General features: G+C 42.1%; 1 protein-coding gene across 1 annotated transcript in view; it reads left to right on the top strand.

The window, feature by feature from the left end:
* Window positions 1-19,828, top strand: part of LOC107324276 (amine oxidase [flavin-containing] A) — a 42,600-nt gene extending 22,772 nt beyond the window's left edge. Inside the window, exons 5-15 of the mRNA XM_015884172.2 lie at window positions 1,369-1,460; window positions 6,370-6,511; window positions 8,209-8,358; window positions 9,625-9,784; window positions 11,144-11,240; window positions 12,776-12,829; window positions 14,056-14,113; window positions 14,519-14,616; window positions 16,006-16,117; window positions 17,583-17,645; window positions 18,456-19,828. Of these exons, the coding sequence (XP_015739658.2) occupies window positions 1,369-1,460; window positions 6,370-6,511; window positions 8,209-8,358; window positions 9,625-9,784; window positions 11,144-11,240; window positions 12,776-12,829; window positions 14,056-14,113; window positions 14,519-14,616; window positions 16,006-16,117; window positions 17,583-17,645; window positions 18,456-18,611 (1,182 nt within the window). The 3' untranslated portion in view covers window positions 18,612-19,828. The remainder of the gene's footprint in view (window positions 1-1,368; window positions 1,461-6,369; window positions 6,512-8,208; window positions 8,359-9,624; window positions 9,785-11,143; window positions 11,241-12,775; window positions 12,830-14,055; window positions 14,114-14,518; window positions 14,617-16,005; window positions 16,118-17,582; window positions 17,646-18,455) is intronic.
* The last annotated feature ends 920 nt before the right edge of the window (window positions 19,829-20,748 follow it).

Below are 20,748 nucleotides of genomic sequence, written 5' to 3'. Positions count from 1 at the left end.
TGGGAGGTGACACAAGACAGCCATCATGGCTTCACCAAGGGCAGACCTGCTTGACCAACCAGGTGACCTTCTATGATGATGTAACTGCATCAGTGGACAAGGGAGGAGTCACTGATGTCATTTGTCTGGACTTGAGTAAGGTCTTTGACACAGTACCCCTCAAATCTTTCTCTTTAATTGTAAATATAAAGATTTGATGGGTGTTCAGTGAACAAGGAACTGACTGTGAGATTGTACCCAGAGAGTGGTGGTCAATAGATCAGTGTCCAAATGGAGAAAAATGGTGTCCCTTGGGGTTCAGTAATGGGACCAATGCTTTTTAATATCTTTATCCATAACATCGACACTGGGATTGAGTGCACCCTCAGCATGTTTGCGGATGATGCCAAACTGTAGAGAAGAGAAGGCTCTGGAGAGACCTGATAGAGACCTTCCTTTATCTAAAGGAAAAAGGAAGAGGACAGACTCTTTGGCAGAGGTTTTTGCAATAAGACAAGGGAAAATGGTTTCAAAGCAAAAAGGAGGAAAATTTAGACAGGATATAAGAAAAAAGTATTTTATGGTAAGGATAGTAAAGCACTGGCACAGATTGTGCAGAGATGTGGTGGATGTCCTGTCCCTGGAGACATTCAAGGTCAAGCTGGATGGGGCTCTGAGCAACCTGATTGAGCTGTTGGTGTCACTGTTCGTTGCAGGGGAGTGTTACCATCTGGACTTTAAGGGTCTCTTCTTAATTAAACAGTTTTGTGATTCTATGAAGTTACTGCTGTTACAGCAAAGTACATTCGGTGTATGAGATTTAGCACAAACAAATTTGTACACTATACTATACATCTCTTTGTAAAAGAATGTGTATTTTTAAAATATTAAAATGCACAATGGTATACTCAAATGTCATGGATTATCAATAGGAATGTAACTGTGGAAACGTCGTTTAATGGTATCTAGACATTTTTTATCTGTCTGTAGTTAACAGAGAAACATAAGGGCCTTCAGATATCTGTCTTATAACTCAGTGAATCTCTGACTGGAGAAGGAATTTTTTCAGTTTGCTTTTAGAGGAAACCAAGACAACAAAATTAGAATACACACCTCACTTCTAGATCTCTAAAGGCCAGGTGAGTCCCAACATAAGGATATAATTCATTAGTCAAAGTCAGATTTAGTTCTCATGGTACAGTTCTTACCCAAGGGTATGAATTATAAAAACTAATCTATTCAGTGCACTTTCAAACTTATAGCCGTGAACAGAGAACAAAAACAAAACTTGGGACTGACATATCAGTCAGCTTTGTGCCACAAACTAGCTATGACCTGGCAATGATATAGTACTGAGTTATTTCTTGAATAATTTGCTTCTGTCTTTAGATTCCTCCTGAAGCACCATGGGATGCTCCACATGCTGAAAAGTGGGACAAAATGACCATGAAAGAGCTGATAAATAAAATTTGTTGGACCAAGTAAGTAACTCTTCATTTTGAAATTGAGCCGTAGAATGACAGTGGGTCCCTGGCAAATTCTGGAGTACAACTGCACGAAGCTTACTTGTGAAGGACCTGCTTGTGTTTCCTTTGACTTCAGATGGGACACAATCAAATCTTTGTTGGGCTGTGCACCCATGGGATAAGAGGGTAGCAAAAGCCTTTGGGAATTGAAAGGACAGATTAAATCTAAAAAGTTAAGAGTGTCTCAAGCAGATGAAATGTGGTTCATACCAACAAAGGCAAGGATGGTAGTATAAGACAGTGACAATGTAGAAAAAGAATGGTAATATAGACAGTACGTTGAATGCATTAACAGTTCACACTGCTTTAACACACTGTAGCTCAGGTAAAACAAGATAAATGTGTGTTCTTTTTTATTCAGTGCTATGGAGGAAATTAAAATGATGTGTTTTTTTCTTAGTGTGACAAAAAAAAAGTGGACTGGAAAAATAGGACTGACTCAAAGAGGTATGAAACTTACCAGGTATCTGGAGGAAATCTTTATAGAAGAGTTGAAATGTTACCGTATGATGTGAAGCCTTGTGGAAAAATTCCTGTGGTCTTCAGTGCAGCTAGTGGTTCAGCTATAGGGAACTGACAGAGAAAATGAGATATGATAAAGCAGTAGCTATTTAAACAAGTCTTTTGAAGCACTTTTGAGAAGTTAAGAGTATGCCATCCACAAAGGATAAAGAAGTAATTGCTAGTCATTTGAGCTGGCTAAGTGTTATTATCAACATTTGTTTTTATTATTTTTAGTGTCTTTGAGGTCTATTCACAGACCAGATATTTAGAGTAAGATGCTATGTGAACACAACAGAAAGACATGGTATTTCACTGAAAGTGCTCACGGTTTAGTCTGAGAGATAGCAGTTGTATACACAGGCAATGAGAGAGCAGGAGACATTTGAGATGAGACTGATCTTTGTGTTGTACTGTTAGGCACTGGATGAGGAAGTGTTGATGGCAGGATATAGTACACAGTGCTTGTGTTGGCTGACAGATACAATTAAAGATGTTAGAGGAACTCGAGGTTTTCTTTTTCAGACCCACATGTGGGAAGGACAGCATGTGATCTTTTTACCATGTTTCCACTTAACTCAGCTGGAGAACGTACCATTCTTTGTCTTTAGGAAAAGCAAAGTGTAAATAACTCCACTTTGTACATATGAATGAAGGTCACTGGCAGGCATAGAAATGGAGCCAGAAAAGGTGAAGAAGTTTGCCCAGCCCCATGGCAGACTAGGAGCTGAGGAATGACATCCTATGACTGTTGGCTATGACCTCTCCTACTTAGTTATAATGTGTGTCTGCTTTAGCCCTTGGAAGGAAACAAGGTCTTCTTGTTGCCTTTCACCTTTCTTGCTAATTTGTGCTTGAGCTGGGACAGGAGCTCTGTCTTCATCCCAGCTGGTCTGTTGCCACGCTTGTCCATCTCTCAGCCCATTGCAGAGCACCATCCTTCTGCTCCAATGAGCTGTCCTTGAGCATCAGCCATCTCTGTTGGGTTCCTATGCCCTACAGGGTAGTTTCCCATGGGGTCCTGCCAATTGAGTCTTTGAGGAAGCTATAATCTGCCCATCCAAAGTCCAGGGTTGTAATTCTGCTGTTTATCTTACTCCTTCCAAGGTCCTAGACTCCACAGTTTTATGCTTACTGCAGCTAAGGGTGCCTTTCACCTTTGCCTCATCCAACAGGTCTTCCTTGTCTGTGAGTAGCAGGTCCAACAGAGCAACTCCCTAGTGTGTAGGATCATGACCTAAGTTGATATATTGCTTAGAAAATGTGCAGTGCATTTTGTATGTCTGTGAAGGACAGTACTGTATGAGTAGAAAAAGGAACAGTGTTCTCTATGGAATGACAGCTGGAAATATTCTTTTCTTCCCATCCTTTTCAATTAATTCTCTTTATTAGGTAAAGAGGAACATGCTTATGCTAGCACCTGTATCCCTGCATGCTTTGCTGGCCCTATGCCACTCTGTACTACTCTCCTGCCTTGCATTCAGTATTTTATATTTGTTTAACTGTGCTCTGTTTACTTTTTCTTGCTGACTGTGGTTTAGCACTGTGCCTGCAGCTTCCTGACCAAAACTTTCCATTTGAAATTATTTTACAGAGTTAAATCTTACTTTTGCTGCATGTGATACAAGATACAGTGATTCTGATTTTTTTCTTGCTCTCTGATGCATCGTAGTTTTCTTTACAATAAATTTCATGAGCTGTTTCTCTGCAAAGTCAGTCCCTTTGAGCCATCCTTTCTGTTCCAAGTGCACTGGCTCTTCCTCTTCTTGTTTTTACTGTTCCTGTTAGTCAGGAAGTCAGTGAAGTATAAGCAAAACTGAGTTTATAGTGATCTCTGTGGGAAAGTGCTCCTCTGCAAGGCTGTTTCTACTTTCAGTGGCTTTGTGACGCTGCAGCATTAATGGATGTATGCAGTGGGAACACACTGAAAAACTTCTTTTAGGTCTTCAAAACAAAACAGATATATATTTTTTAATAGTTATAAACTGTGCTGCCCTAAACAGAAAAGCTCTTTTACAGCATTTTCTGTATAACTTCAGTCAAGATTGTAACATAAGAATAATCCATCATGTGTCACAGGTCAGCATCTACTGATCCTGGAGACTCTTTACATTTCTCAGGTTACAGCATTTTGTATATCAGTGCTGTCATTTCATGGTTACAGAGGGCTCTTGCATGCAGGGTGTCTTCATATCTTTGCTTATAGAGGTGACTGGACTTCATGTCCATGGAAATTGGGTTATAAAAGTTTATAAGTTACTTATTGGGTTTCTTTGAGCTACTTACAGTGTTTAACTCTTGGTCTCACAAAAGCAGTGTGCAGCACAGTTGTGTGGAAGATGAGGAGTGTCTTGGCAGTGTGTCTAGTTGAGGTCCTGAGGGCCAATCAGGCCTTAGAAACAATGAGCAGCCTGTGGAGGAGAAATGCAGAAGATTTTTCACTTACAGGTTACCAAATGCATTGTACTGTTCAGAAAAAATATATGTTTTGATGAAAGGAATGATGAGTGGAAAACTAATTAAGAAATATCTGAGGTAAAATCAGTGGGATTTCAAATTGCATGGGTAAATGTTTTGGAAGAAAGGGAAGGAGATCTTGATATAACCATTAAGGCCAGTCAGCCTCACCTCCATCTCACAGAATCACAGAATGACCTGGGTTGGAAGGGACCTCAAGGATCATGTAGTTCCAACCCCCCTGCCTGGCAGGGCCACCAAACATACGCCTTTACTAGATCAGGTTGCCCAGGGCCCCGTCCAACCTGGTCTTGAACACCTCCAAGGACGGGGCATCCACAACCTCCCTGGGCAGCCTGTTCCAGGGCCTAACCACTCTCCTAGTGAAGAACTTCCCCCTAACTTCCAACCTAAATCTCTGCAAAGATGATGGTACAACTTGTTCTGGATGCCATCACCAAGGAATTGAAAGAGAAGGAGATTATCAGGAGTAGTCAACATGGATTCACCAAAGGCAAATCATGCTTGACCAATCTGATAGCCTTCTATGATATCATCAGTGGCTGGGTAGATGCAGGATGAGCAGTGAGTGTTGTGTACCTTGACTTCAGCAAGGTGTTTGGCACTGTCTCCCACAACAACTTTGTCAGGAAACATAGATGTGGGATAAATGAGTGGATGGTGATGTGGACTGAGAACTGGCTGACTGACAGAGCTCAGAGAGTTGTCATCAGTAGTGCAGAGTCTGGTTGGAGGCCTGTAACTAGTAGTGTTCTCCAGGGATTAGTGCTGGGTCCAGTCTTGTTCAATATCTTCACCATCAACCTGGATGAAAGGATAGAGTCCACCCTCAGCAAGTTTGCTCAGGATACAAGACTGAGAGGAGTGGCTGACACACCTGAAGGCTGTACTGCTATTCAACAAGACCTGTACAGACTGGAGAGTTGGGCAGGGAGGAAGCTGATGAGGTTTAACAAAAGCAAGTGTAGAGTCTCGCACCTGAGAAGGAATAACCATGTGCATCAGTACAGGTTAGGGGATGACATGCTGGAGCACAGCTTTGCAGACAAGGAGCTGGATGTCCTGGTGAGCAACAGGTTGGCCATGAGCCAGCAGTGTGCCCTTGTGGCCAAGAAGGCCAATGGTATCCCGGAATGCATTAAAAACAGCTTGGCCAGCAGATCAAGGGAGATGATCCTCCCCCTCTACTCTGCCCTGGTCAGGGTATGTGTAGATTACTGTGTCCAGTTCTGGTCTCCCCAGTTCTAAAAAGACAGGGATCTCCCAGAAGAAATCCAATGGAGGGCCATGAAGATTATAAAGGGCCCAGAGAATCTCCTGTATGAAGAAAGGCTGAGTAACCTGGGTCTGTTCAGTCTTGAGAAAAGAAGACTGAAAGGGGATCTGATAAATGTTTATAAGTATCTAAAGGAAGGTGGAGGGGCAAATGAATGAGGCCAGGCTCTTCTCAGTGGTGTGTAGCGATAGGACAAAGACTAATGGTCTAAAACTTGAACATAAGAAGCTCTGTACTAACATGTGATGAAGTTCTTTACGGTAAGGGTGACAGAGCACTAAAACAGGTTGCCCTGATCGGTTGTGGACTCTCCTTCTGTGGAGATATTCAGTACCTGTCTGGATGTGTACCTGTGTGACCTACTGTATGGAACCTGCTTTAGCAGGGCAGGGGGTTCGACTCAATGATCTCTTGATGTCCCTTCCAACCCCTATAATTCTGTGATTCTGTGAAACAATCAAGCTTCGGGCTAAAAATGAGACATGTAGAAACCATTTTTTATTTTTTTGACTGTAGGTAGGATAGCAACCCTTCTCAGTAAATAATAATGAAAGCCACCAGTATGTTGCATTTGTTCACTACCTGTTTCTGCTCCTGTGTTTCATGCAGAGCTGTTAAAGACTTTGCCACCCTCTTTGTGAATGTCAACGTCACATCTGAGCCTCATGAAGTCTCTGCTCTCTGGTTCCTGTGGTATGTGAGGCAGTGTGGTGGCACATCCAGGATATTCTCTGTCACCAATGGGGGCCAGGTATAAAATGTCTCGTGTTCTTTCCCCCTTTAAACCATAAAGAACAAGTGGAGTGTTGTATCTGTCAAACTGTGCAGTTAATGGAGGATAAAACGTTAAGTTTATGCAGCAGTTATGTTCTCATAGGGCTGAACAGCCCTCTCAGCTCTATGCAATGAGGGTTTTTGTTAACAAGGCTTTGGAATAAACTGGGACAATTTAATTAATTCTTCCTTCCTGCATTCAGTTCATCACGGTCCTTTTGTTAGTGTTGTTGCTTTTCTTTTTCTGACAATTTGTTTTCCATGGGATACTAATCACATTTGAATGTTTGTCAAGTGTTCAAAGCAAGTGTGCTTCAAAATGAAATACCAATTTATTTTTTGTGAAAGTCTCTATTGACAAGAGTTGGAAACAGCTTGTAAAACCTTCTCGAGACAGCTTACACAGCAGCATGTGTTTTTGAGTTCCTTGAAACTGTTTTTCACCTTGGTCCTATCAGGCTTCAGAACCTCATGTTTTTCATGTGGCTGGTCTTGATGAAGTTCCAGAAAAGGGAAAAGGGAATCTTTTCAAAATAATTGGGATATGGTATGTTAACACCCTTTGCTAGTCAACTTCAGTTAACACTGCTTCAGAAGCTACGTGCAGTATTTCAAACTTAAGTGACCAATTGCAAAAGCGGAGAGAGAGCCACCTTTCTATGTAGTAAAGGTAGGAAAACATAGAAAGAAGTCCCAGTCAATGTCTGTCCATTGTGGTGAGAATAGACAACTATTGGGTAGGAAAGAAGCAAGGCTAATGCTGCCCTCAAATAGGATGAAGAGTCTTCCTGCCTAGGGGCCTCTCAGCTGCAGTTGCTGTTCCACATCAGCAAGTACTAGATTCTGTGACAAGAATTAAAAAAAAAAAAGATGAATTCCCGGACACTCCCAGGTAGACGAGACATGGAGAGAGAAATACAAGACTGAAAATAGTGCTTCGTGTTCCCTGTGCCTGGATCTATCAAGCTGTCTAGGTTTCTACCTGCGTTCCCTCATCCTGATCAAAATCAGCTGAGCAGCACCAGTGAGTGTTTCTGACTTAACAGCCAAGATGAGTCTTATAAAAATAACCTCCCTGCCAGTACCTGTATCTAACATGTGTAAAAGTGGCTGCTTGATATAACTATGGTGACTGGCAGATAAATGAAGGTCAGTGATTCCACTGGGACACCACATTGATATCACAAAAACAAATGTGTTGCGAATTGTGCTGTGTCTTCCCAGGCATAGATAAAACTGATTACATTCCACACTCGTGGCCTAATTTGGTTCAAGATCTGTCTTGCTCCTGCATTTGTAAACACTTCAGCTGTACAGACGCAAGCCAGTAGTTTTGTCACGCTTAAAGGTTATGATAGCACAGTGATAGGCAAAATACTAAAAACCTCTTTAAAATTAAGTGATTTGTTGAAAGTAGGTAAATTACCTCTTTCATCTTTGTTCTGTTGGCTTCATGAGCCTCCAAACTGGCTAGTTGGGAAATACATTGCAAAAATGCTTTTGACATCATTCTCCATTGAGTTTGAGGTTTAGGAATTAGCTCTTCTGAAAGTATGCATATTTGATCTGCAGTTTCTTCATTATGAACAGAAGTCTTTTTCAATGTCATTGTGACTAGTGTTGGTGAATTTTCGTTTTGTTGTGGTTTTTCTTCCTTTTTTTCTTTTCTTTTAGGAGAGGAAGTTTGTTGGGGGCTCTGGTCAGATATCAGAGAAAATAATGGAGCGCCTCAAAGGCAGAGTTAAACTGGAGAGACCTGTGGTCTGTATTGATCAGACAGGTGATAATGTCATTGTGGAGACTCTAAACCATGAGACTTATGAGGTAATTTGATCAGAATGAAGTAGCGTATGCATTTAGTGGGGGAATACATCTGCTGTAGCTCTTAGCCAGATGTAATCAGGAAGTACTCATTTGTGAGTGTCTGTTCTTCAGACTGTCCTGACAGACAATCTGTGAAACCTGCTTTATAGATTTATTTATGGCTCAGTCAATCTTGGTGTTTTGCAAATTGGTCATTAGTCTGCCTCCTTGTCTGTCTTAATGTTTTCTAGATTATATGATTTTACATTTTAAACATTGAGACTATTTCAAATGAAGAAAAATAAGGGGACTGTTTGTATCTAAGCTTGTGGTTTGCAGGAAAAAAAGAAAGGAAAAAAAAAAAAAGAAAGAAAGAAAGAAAGAAAGAAAGAGACATTTCATACCCATTTAGTAAAATTTGAAAGATCAGCTGGTCAAAAATTAGGCAAGACCAGACCAGAGCTCGGCCCTCTCACACAGTGAGGTGCTGTCAGTGCAATGATGACACGCAGTGCTACATACAGATCCAAGCCTGTGTGTAGTGATTCATTGCCATTCTGAGCCTTGAAGCAGAGCATCCTTCATCAGTCTGTTCAGAGAAAGAACTGTGGGGAGGATGGAGCATGTTCAGGAAGGCTGAAATCAGCATTGCTGTTTCTTATCCTGAAGTAGTATCCTGTGAATATGTACAGAAACGATGATGATTATTTTTTAACAGCTTGTAATTTGGGTGAATGTGAATCATATTTCCTTGGGAGGGGTTAAGGGCACTTTTAACTCTGCTTGTCTCATTCCCAAACTTGTATTCTGCTAGATTTTGTCTCTGGTCCTGTAATGTTCAGAAATAGCTTGAGAATCACCTAATCACAAAACAATGTATTTTTCCCTATATTCTTTTTCCCAAATGGCAGAATTCTTCTGGTCACCTGGAAACACCTGTATGGGAAAGCCAAGTACTAATGCCAGGTGTGGGAAAGTTGTTAACAATGGATGAGAGCATCTTTCAAATCAGAGAACAGAATCACAGAAGGGTTTGGGTTGGAAGGGGCCTCACAGCCCACCCACCTCAGTCCCTGCCGTGGGCAGGGCTGCCCCCCACCAGCTCAGGCTGCCCAGGGCCCCATCCAACCTGGCCTTGAGCGCCTCCAGGGATGGGGCACCACAGCTTCTATGGGCAGTGTATCCTTGTGTCCTTGCATCTTGCATCAGTGTATCTTGCATGTGTCCTGCAAGACAACCTCATAAGAGGCAGTATCTTGTTTCTACTGACTATGTTTTACCTTTCAGGGCAAGTATGTAATCTCTGCTATCCCTCCCATCCTGACGACAAAGATTCACTTCAAACCAGAACTGCCACCAAAGAGAAACCAGTTAATTCAGCGTTTGCCAATGGGATCTGTCATAAAATGCATGATGTACTACAAGGAAGCCTTCTGGAAGAGGAAGGGTATGTGAGAAGGTGAAGGACTTGGGAGCCCAGTGCTCTGCTAATTTTGAAGCTCTGCTGTCTGTCAGGGAATAAATCCAAGGATGGATTAAATGTGCAAAACCCCCAAACTAAATATACAGAGAAACAAAAAGTGAAGCTCTTTGGGAAGGAGAGCTATTCTTGTAAGCTTAGGTATACACTTCATCTTAAAAGCAGACTTCAAACCCAAACAGGGTCCCAAAGCTCTGAGCTGTCAGCTGATGACTGTTAGAAGCCAGATTTCACAGTGAACTAAAACTGAAAGCTGCCGGGCCACCTGCAGCACATGGAAACAGGCCCTGCAGTAGGAAGTCCTTGCTGGGACAGTTAGGGCAACCAGAGAGAATTTACAGCAAATTACAATGACAGCTTTAGGTGTGAGCAAGGCCCTTCCTTTGTTTTCAGCCTCTGTTCTAAGGACTTGATATCTCAGAGGAATGGAAAAAGTAGGTTACCTTTTTGTTCAACTTGAGACATATTCTTTCCAGTATTGCAACTTCATGTGTTTCTCAGCTTTAACTGTTAATAAATGACCATAAAATCCATTACCATTTCCAGAACCATTTATATGGACAGATTAGTTTCACAGAATCATAAATTGGCTTCTGTTGGAGAGACCTTAAAGAACCTCTAATTCCAGCCCCTCTGTTTCCACTTCCTGCATAATGATACCAAGAGTTGCACTAGTCAAGAGTGTTTTTTCAATTGAAAGAATATAATTTTGCATGTTTCAAGACATAAACCAGCAACTGAATATAAATAAAAAGAAATGTAAGCGGGTTTATACATTGCTATCTATACAGGTTTTTTTGCATGTTCATCTGAAACATGTCAGTCAGAATGGGGATGTGATACTTGATTAGATTGCCCACGTTTCTCCCACATTACTGTTACTGAACTCCATTCCCAACAGCCTTATCAACAAAATCGAAACAGAGTGCAAATCTGTGCCCATGGTGACCAGATGTAATCACAGCAGGATTTCTTGCTGCTCTTGTTTTGACTTGGGTTGCTCCTGGAATGAACCATTGCAGTTCTTGCTAGACACATTTTTTTTAATGCTTGCTGTGCCCAATATAGAAAGCCAAAGGGACCTACAGCAAGCCATAAAAATTCCACAGACATTAAATATGACTTTTACAAGTCTGTGTACAAAATTTCCCAGAGTCAGGTGGAAAAGAGAAGGGAAAACTGTTGTCAGACTTGTAGATCTTATTGGTGGCTGAGGAACTACCATACAGTTCTCTTACTGATAGTTTTCCTTGTTCACTGCTGTCAGTTGTGGTGATCATCGTCAAGTCTCTCTGACAATCATTTTGCTTTCTTTTCTCCCCTTAGGTTGCTGTGCTGCTCTTTTCATTGATGATGAAGAATGTCCAATTGGAATTACATTGGATGACACAAAACCCGATGGATCTTTTCCTGCCATTATGGGGTTAGGAGCTTCTAGCACATGTGTATTTATTTTTTTATGCGGGAGCCAGAGAAGGAGGAAGAGATAGGAATGAGATTCATATCAGTGGTCCCCACTTCCACAGCATTCATAGACCGAGTACTTTCTACATCTCCCTTGTGCCTTTCTAGCCTCTATAAGCTTTTATTTGGTGTGTGGGGGGGGGGGGGGGGAGGATTTTCTGCTACAAATATCCCCTACAGAGACAGTTGTGGGGAAGGGGATGCTGAATTTGCTCATTTTAAGCAATCAGATAGTGTTTTGCTGCTGAGTAGATTTAGGAAAAATATCCTAGTTTTGTGAGGTTGCATTCTGCTCATGTTGGACCTTGTATTTAGTACCTGGGCCAAAATGAAACACACAATTGTTCAAGACATCATTGTTTGCCTCCTTTCCCCATCAGACTGAGGAGGGTTGAAGGGCATCAGCTTGTGGTTAAGTTCGACAGCAGCTGTTCAGTGAGAAAATTAGCATTCTGAAGAAGCTGCCAAATAGAGGAGCTGTAGTTTGGACAAACAGATGAGAAAATATGTAGCAGCATTTATTGGCTTTTAAAAGAAGGTTAAGCTAATATGAACAAACCATTTTTACAGATATTTCCACTGTAATCTGAGGAGAAACCTCCCCCCCGCCCCTGCCCAAAAAGTTGATATAAATGTCAGGCAACTAAATGTGAAGTATTTGGCAAGCCAGCTTGCCAGTTCTACAGAACTGCACGTGTTTATTGGCATATTCAAAGCTTAACAGTTTCTGTCCTGAGAGCAATAAACCTCCTCCAGACCTCAAAAGGCAAATGATTTCATGCTTTCTTCTTGTGGACTTGTCCATACAACTTTGGTGTTGAAATCTACTTCATCGCCTGTGTATCTCCACTGAAGTCAGATAAACTAATCACCAAATCTGTTTCCTTCAAGCTGAGAAAATATCAGGCCCAGTTCTTACAAGATTGGCCATGGTCCTGTCAGAGCAGCAGGCACTTATCAGCGCCAATCAGCAGGGACAGTGGTATGGCAAACTGCCTGTAAGGCGTTGAAATCACAACAAAACTCAGTCTCAGACTTCTTGGATGAGACCTAGGTGTAAGAAGGGAGCTGGTGCAAGCTGGTTTGTCAAATGTTGTCATTTCTGCTCGGTTTGTGTATAACTTTGCTCTCCTAAATCAGTGGGGATGAAGAGCTCATTCCAGAGGAGGAGAATGAGGCCAGTGCTGGCAGCTTTGGAAACATGCCTACAATTTGCAGCTTTCTCAGCTGGTAGCTGCCAGGCAGTCCTTTCTGCATGCCCCCTGGGAACACTTGCCCTCCATTCAATTAACTCCACAGGGTATCCCACACAGGTCTTTCACCCCTGTGACCTGTAATTACTAAGTGATGTCATACAGTGAAAAGCTCTCAAGCCCATTACATACCATTAGAATGCTTGACCCATCTTTTTTTAGAGTCATTTCAAGCAAGAGCTTACAAATCAGCTGGAGTGCTGACACTGTGATATTTATGTGCCGTATTTTTCCTTTTCAGTTTCATCCTTACCAGAAAGGCTGTTAAACTGGCCAGTCTCAGTAAGGAGGAGAGGTAAGAGTTCAGAAACAGTAAATACTTCAGATATGGGATACTTCTTGGGGGTACTTCATTGTTCCCTTCAGTACTTGAAGGAAGCTTACAAGCAGGAAGGGGGGCAACTTTTTACACCTACACATCTGGTAGGTGAGGGGGAATAGCTTTTGACTAAAGGAGGGGAGAATTGGGCTAGATGTTGGGGAAGTTCTTTCCCCAGAAAGTGGTGAGGCGCTGGCACAGCTGCCCATAGAAGCTGTGGTGCCGCACCTCTGGAGGCGCTCAAGGCCAGGTTGGATGGGGCCCTGGGCAGCCTGAGCTGGTGGGAGGCAGCCCTGCCTGCAGCTGGGGTTGGAATGGGTGGGCTGTGAGGTCCCCTCCAGCTCAAACCAAACCATCATGTGATTCTATAATATGATTCTATGATGCTTCTCCACGGAAGTGTATATACATACACTTGTATGTATGTATGTAGCTCAGTGCAACTACCAGTACTGGAAACTGAGGTGTAGGTTTAGCTTTTAGGTATAGACATTAACGGTGTTATTATCCAATTGTGGATATTTCTGAGTTTCCGCATCTTGCTCCTCCATGTTTCTCAGACTGCATCCCCACAGAGTAGTGTTTCACCCCATGGATAAATGGAGCTCTGATGTACAAAGTTTTGTTTATCCTTCATGTTTAGCTTTTGAGCCAAAAGTTTTAAACCTCCATGTTTACAACAGTATGATGTCCTCATTAGTCACTGAAGTAAACACAGTATGTTCTAAATGTGATTTTAGTATACATACAAGTGAAAGAGGAATTCTGCTTAGGAATGTGAGTAGAACTCTCCAGCTCATATTTTGTTCTCAGCTATAGTAAATCTGTAAGGATTTCATTGATTTATGTTATATCTCTTGTAGTCTTACACCAGTGAACATGAGAACGAATTGTCTCTGAATCCTAGAATAACTGTACCAAGATTTATTTTTTAGAGCTCTTTGCCAAAACTGGTCTTCATTTTCCATTCCAGGGTCCACTTTGGATGTCACATTTATGCATCAGCATTTGAATATGCACACTAAGATAAGAACTGGAAATCAGACTTAAAATCAAAGCAAAACCCAGCTTCCTTTCCAGTGTATTGAAATGTATACATTTAAAAAAATTTTTTTTCCAATAACAAGAGCAATAGTTGAGAGGTTTTTATCCTCCCCAACCCCCCTCCTTTTTTTTCCCCAAATGCTTTTATTTTCATATAGGAGGAAGAAAATCTGTGAGTCATTTGCCAAGGCAATGCAGATGGAAGAGGCTTTACATGTAAGAAATTATTACCCATTTTCACCGCTGTTGTAATGTTGCTATTTTGTTCTGGAGGATGAAGGCAAAATTCCTGGTACCCAAAATTGTGTTGTGCCATAGAATCTACAATGCCAAGGGGAGGGTGGCAGCATCTATTACAGGAAAAAAAGACCCAGCAGTCTCATTCTTTCCAGTAATGAGGGGGAGTGTGGTTTGATTTGCCCTAGCATTTCCACACGGGAAGCTACTGCTTCTCTAAAGATGCAAATGTTTGTTGTGTGTACGTGGATAGCATTGATCAGATGACATGACATGGCATCCTTAACCTGTTCTTTTCCCTTCTTCAAAGACAACTTGGTTTTTATTTTTATTTCCAGTTTTTTTGCCGCTGTTTCACTGTCTAATGTTTGCTCTTACTTCCAGCCAGTGCATTATGAAGAGAAGAACTGGACTATGGAGCAGTATTCAGGGGGCTGTTACACAGCCTACTTCCCACCTGGCATAATGTATTCATATGGAAGGTAAAACAGAATACTTTTGTAGCTCATGTACAATGATCTATTTTATGCAAAAAAAACTTAGGGCATATTTAGCACACTGGGGGACTTCCAACCCTCTTTGCACTCCCCTGCGTGCCAGCTAATGAGTCTTGCATTTGACTTTTAATAAGAGCCAAGTTTCTCTTGTGATTTTCAAGGAAACAAAGCACAGTCACAAAAAGACCTGCCAGAGCTATAAAACCTTTCCACAGTAGTCTAGTTAGAGCATCCACCTCTATGCTTTATTTGCCTATTTTCATTATAATTTGTAATGCTTTCTAAGGCCTCAAGAGCATGAGGCCTTCTCCTTAGACAGAGGAGGAGTCTCCACTGACTGTGCAGGTGGAGCACTGAGTTCTAGCAGAGCCTATTGAGTTGCATCACCAGGGGAAGACACAAAACCCTTACAGAAAAACTCATTCTCTCCTCCCACTCAGCATAGCCCACAGTATCCTCCCCACACAGAATTGCTGTATTCATAAAGGGTCATAGTAGATAACAGTGATTAACATTTGGTGTATCTCTGAAAAGCCTTCTGGAAAGCATAATTCAACGCCTATTAGAAACAACCAGGCAAATCGCATATCCATTACTAAACACCAAGTGACAGTGTGAGCTCTTTAGCATATTTTCCTTAAACCAACTGTCCATTGTGGAACTACACCTGACCTCTGCCCAAGATGTGAGTGAGAAGGAGTCATCCGATGCACAGACTCTTCTCTAGCAATTTATCTGAATGCTTTGGGTTCAGATGTAGCAGTGGGTGAGGTCTCTTATCCACAGTTGGATGGGAAAGGGAGTTCATTCCCTATATCTGGGTTGAGCGAGATTCTTGTGCAGCTTTGCATGGCTGATAAGCTGGTTTATGACTCTGTTCAGGGTCAGATGCAACTCCCTGAATGCAGAGGCCTTCAGCTGCCAGCCTCTTTTGGCAAGCAACCAGGCAAGTCCAACCCCCAAAGAGCAGCTGATATTGGTGACCTACCACAGCAAAAACATAATTCACACCCCATTGTAATAGCAGGATAACAGCAAAGCTGTCATGCACCTGCCAGCTGCACTACATTTTGGGAGGCTTTTTGGAGGATTATTTCTTATCCTAACACTAAAATGAGGCTGATGTTATTTTGCACGGAAGCTAGGCATACTGATTTATGCATTGGATTTTTCTCTCTCAGCTCTTGAGCCTTGTTTACAGAAACAAGTTGGTGGTCCTGCAGGAACAAGGTTATTGCACCATGCCTTCCAGTCCTGCTCTGCAGGAATGATGGAGAACAAAGTCAAATGCTTCATCAAAGCCAACAAATTGCTCTTAGAAGGATCATGGCTTTCTTATGACTTGTTATCTGACATTTTCCATTTGTTTTGAAGGATCATCCGCCAGCCTGTTGACAGAATCTACTTTGCTGGCACAGAGACAGCTACCCAATGGAGCGGGTACATGGAGGGGGCTGTACAAGCAGGAGAGAGAGCAGCCAGAGAGGTACAGCCACTGGTTTGCTTTGGTCATCTCTATTAAAAGGCTAAAAAGTGTTAAGTACAGCTTGGAGAGGTCTGATTCGGTGTCTCACACACTGTGATTGTGCTGAGGTTGGTGGGGAAGAATCAGATAATCCCAGAGAAGAAAGCAAAGCAAAGGTTTTAAAAACAACAACAACAAAAAAGTTGAAACAACACTTTTTGAACTTGTTTATTGAATGAAGTGCAACAATCTGAACATTATGCAGCATGATGCCACACCAGAGATTTAAACTGAAGCTCATGCTGTATACCCCAAGCCTACAGAAACAAGACCTCCAACCTGTTGCGGCCCTTAGATATACGAGCATGCTTTCTATCTAATTAATTGTGGTATGTTTTGCAAGCACTTTCATTCATAAGAAATGTTTGCAGTTATTTCCTATGCAACAATCTGGAAATCTGAGCATTTTTTGGTTTTTGATTCATCCTTTCTTCTCCTTTCACTGGAGAGAATGGTGAGCTTGGCTTTATGAATCCATAACAGGTGCCTCTGATAATGTTTAAATCTCCTCAGAATGACACACATTGGGCTGGGTTCCCAGTCAGTAAGATCTCTACAACTGTCTGGAAAGAGGGAAAAAATGCACATTAAAGGATATATATTACAGTTACAGCTGCTATATCGTAGAGCCGGTTGTGTTAAATAATGGAAAATCAACCCCTTGCTTCCCTTTGGCAGTGTCATATCCACCTTATAATCTTCACTATGTGCTTGAGTCTCTTCATTTCTCATTTCTCTTCTCCATGCCTGAGTAGCTGTTATAACAGCAGTGAGCTTTCTCTTCTGGAGACATTCACTTGCACCAAACAACCTCCATGATTGTTAAAATCAATTTGTTGGGAAAAAAAAAAAATAAATCCATGATGAACTTCATACTACTGAGTATAGCCAGGACGTAACTTCATAATGGTGCACTTTCAAAGCCCCAGACTTGAATCTCTCCTCTTCCTCATTTGTGATTCAAGAAGCATCATTACCAAAAGGCTTTGTGTCTTGAGTGCGTGGCACCTGCTATTTCTCGAGCTGCCTTGTGAGAAAGCACTTGTAGTCAGAAAAAGAAGAACGAATCCAAAACACAACATCTGGGAAAACTACAGGACTTTTGGATTGGCCTACTTTTTGCAGATGGAACAGGAGACTTTGAAGCTTTCTTTTTATCCATAGAACATTGGTAGGCAGATAAGTATTTGATGACCAGCTATCCTATTTTTATAGAAACTATCGAAACTGCCTCCTTCTCTCATTACTGACATGAACAGAGAAATCACTATTTGTTTTCTAGTTCAATCACTATTCAATTTTCTGGTCACAATTTTGGTTTTTATCAGTGTCATCTTGCTCTGACTTGCTCTGTTTTCCCAAAACAGAAAGTAGTTTGCGTGCTTTTTTGTTTTTCTCATGTGGTACAAATGTTTATCTTTTCTAGATATTATATCATATGGGGAAGATTCCCAAAAATGAAATCTGGATGCCAGAGCCAGAGTCAAAGGTAAGCCTGACTTTCTTGTTGTAACCAAAGGACTGAGCCCCTTGGTTGACCTGCAGGCTTTCTGTTGGTGGCTCCTATGCTGGATTTTAATTATTTCATAGAATAACAGAATGGCCCAGATTGGAAGGGACCTCAAGGATCATGAATCTCCAACCCCTCCACCATAGGCAGGGCCACCAACCTCCACATTTAATGCTAGACCAGGCTGCCCAGGGCCCCATCCAACCTGGCCTTGAACACCTCCAGGGATGGTGCATCCACAACGTGTTCCAGCACCTCACCACTCTCAGAGTAATGAGCTTCCCCCTGACATCCAATCTAAATCTTCCCTCTTTCCCTTACTTCACATGCTGATGGTATCTATTTGTTCAACTTGTCCAAGGAATATCATTATTTCTGTGTAAGAGATGGGCAACCATAGGTAGTTCTGCCTTTGCTGTCCTGTGGCCTTACAGTTCAACAGAGGATGCATTTCAGAACCCTGACCCACTTTCCCCACCTTATCTGATCCTCAGGAAAAACTTGTGATATCCCTTGCCTAGTGGGAGGCATCCCTGTGCAAGTGTGGCATGCAAATTTGCAAAGCTTTTCATATTATTTTTTTCTGGTGTAGTCACCATCCCTGGAGGTTTTCAAGGAAAGGGTAGACGTTTCACAGAGTGACACGATTTAGTGGGATGGTAGTGATGGGTTGATGGTTGGACTTGATGATTGGAGTGTTTTTTCCAACCTTAATGGCTCTATGATTTGCTGTGTCCCCTTACACAGTGAGGGAGAGCCTATGGTCATACAAATTTCTTTCTCCTCTAGGATGTCCCATCCCAACCATTCACCACCACCTTCTGGGAGAGGAACCTGCCATCTGCACACGGACTGTTCTGTCTACTTGGGTCTGCTGTGTTCTTCTCCTCTGTGGCTGCTGCAGTGCTGTTTGCCTCTAAAAAGGGACTATTAATTCGAAACTAGTGCAAACTAAATGTCCAGCCAAATCTGCATACTTGCTCTTCTTCCCTTTTGCCAGATGAGGGTTGTTTCTGGAGAGAAGTGACATAGGCAACTGGAAAGTACAAGAGGTGTTCTCCTTGTGATTGTCTTTTTAGTACCGTAATTAATGCATTAAACCTTCTGCAATGGCTACCAGCAAAACAAACTAAATCAGCGGTAGGGGTATTTTTCAAAATTGCCTTTTCATTGTCCATTTGTTTGGATTGGACATGTTTATATCAGTGTTGTATTCCTAATGTAGGGAAGGCAAAGGAAAATCTTACCCAGAAAGCGAAGAGCTCTTGGAACATGCATTCATTTCCACTTGCTGCTTTATTTTTTGTCACAAGCTAGTAAGTACCCTTACATATTTGCCTCAGTTAGTGGATCAGGATATTGGAGGTTTCTTCTGCAGCATCCCTGCTGCACACCAGAGATTAGCATGCCAATCAGGCACAGAATTGTTAAATTAATTTCCAAAGGCATTTGATTAGTTATTAATCATCACAATGTGAAACTTTACTATCAGCTGTGCGAAAGAAGATAATTAACATGAAGTGGATCATTGAAGAGCAACAGTGGAAGTGCACGTGGACTTTGTTCTGCCCACAGCTGAGCAAGTGGCAGTACTGTGTGCCTGCAAAACCCATATAGGGCAGTGAGCCTCACACTTTGCATCTCTTCCATGGAGCAGGTCTTGGCTTCTTCCTGGACCAAGTGCAATTGATCCAGCCTGGCCACTGGCTGTTAACGTAGAGTGAAGTGAATTAGCAAAGCTGAAGCCCCTCTGATTTGCAGCACATGCTCACTGTTCTGTTCAGAACATCAGCAGTTTCCTGGCTCCCTGTCTATTTGGTGTCCCTTGTATTGCTCATAATCTGTACTGCCTTCCTACAATAAGGAGAAATATATTTGGGGCTTGAATTACTGCCTTGTAAATTACAGTAATTGGATGCACCTGCCTGTTCCGCTCTTATTATGTACATGACACACTTAAAATAATCACTTTAGTGTTAACTGAAGTCTGGAATGCATGTTCCACAACATACTGTCATTATGCGGTCTTTTTGCCGTGAAATGTGAGCATTGTATGTGTCCACCAACTCCATCGTCATTCAACATCAGTGAAACGTGCCTTTCAATAGTCCTGAAATGTTGATAAGAGGACCTCTTCTATAAACTTTTCTTCATATTCTTTCTCTCATGTCATTTTTGGTGAGTTTATGGAAGGTGGTGTTTCTCCGCATCTGTATTAAATCACAGGGTGTATCACATGCAGTAGCCACAAACAGGAAAACCCACCCAGCAAGATGACTTCACTCCTTGTGACATCTTCCATCACATTTGAATGTTGGCAGGGGTTAAGAGTTGGGGCAAAAGCTTTGCAGGGTCCATAAATTAATGCAGACTAATCTGAGCCTTGGTGCCAGTAGGCTCAACAGAAGATCCCTGCAGCGGAAAGGGGTTGCAATGGCAAACCACCTGAACTAGGCAAACAGTGCCAGGTACAGTGTTGTTCACTGCATGGAGAAGGGGTACATTTCCCTGCAAGTGGGAGAAACAATCAGCAAATGAAGGAGGGTGATTAAAAGTGGCATTTCTGAAACTTGTGTTACTCCCAGGCACTGCTTCTACAGGAGGGGGCAGTGTTTGTGGCTGTCAGAAATCACTGACCAGTTACCATTCTGCTTCCATGCCTCTTTTGACTATCAGAACAGTTCCCCTCTTTAACCATTAAATGTCTGGCTTAAACATTAAACAGACATCTTTCCTAAACCAATTTTGAAAGAGAATGGAACAGAGTTTAGCACCACTGACAGCTCTCAAAGATGCAAGCCACTGCCATCATGAAAAAGGCTGAAACAGTGGGAACACCTCCTTCCACTGGAAACAGAGCAGAGTCCTCACCAGGCCACAGGGCGGAAAAGTCTTTGTTGACCCCATCAGAGGTTGGGGTCCAGCTTTGTGGACCATTTGGAGCCCTGCAACCCTTGGCAGAAGTAGGGAATGTTTTTTCAAAGTGAGGGGTGAAGTGGGAGAGGTGGGCACCAGTGAGGTGGCCATGGCCACCTCAAGTCCATCAGCATCTCGATGGGAACTGAACTGCATTTACAAATTT

Source organism: Coturnix japonica, chromosome 1 (genome assembly GCF_001577835.2).
Source record: "Coturnix japonica isolate 7356 chromosome 1, Coturnix japonica 2.1, whole genome shotgun sequence".
Taxonomy (NCBI): Eukaryota; Metazoa; Chordata; class Aves; order Galliformes; family Phasianidae; genus Coturnix; species Coturnix japonica.
The sequence above is the reverse complement of the archived record's forward strand: the minus strand, read 5'-3'. Positions and strand labels throughout refer to the sequence as shown.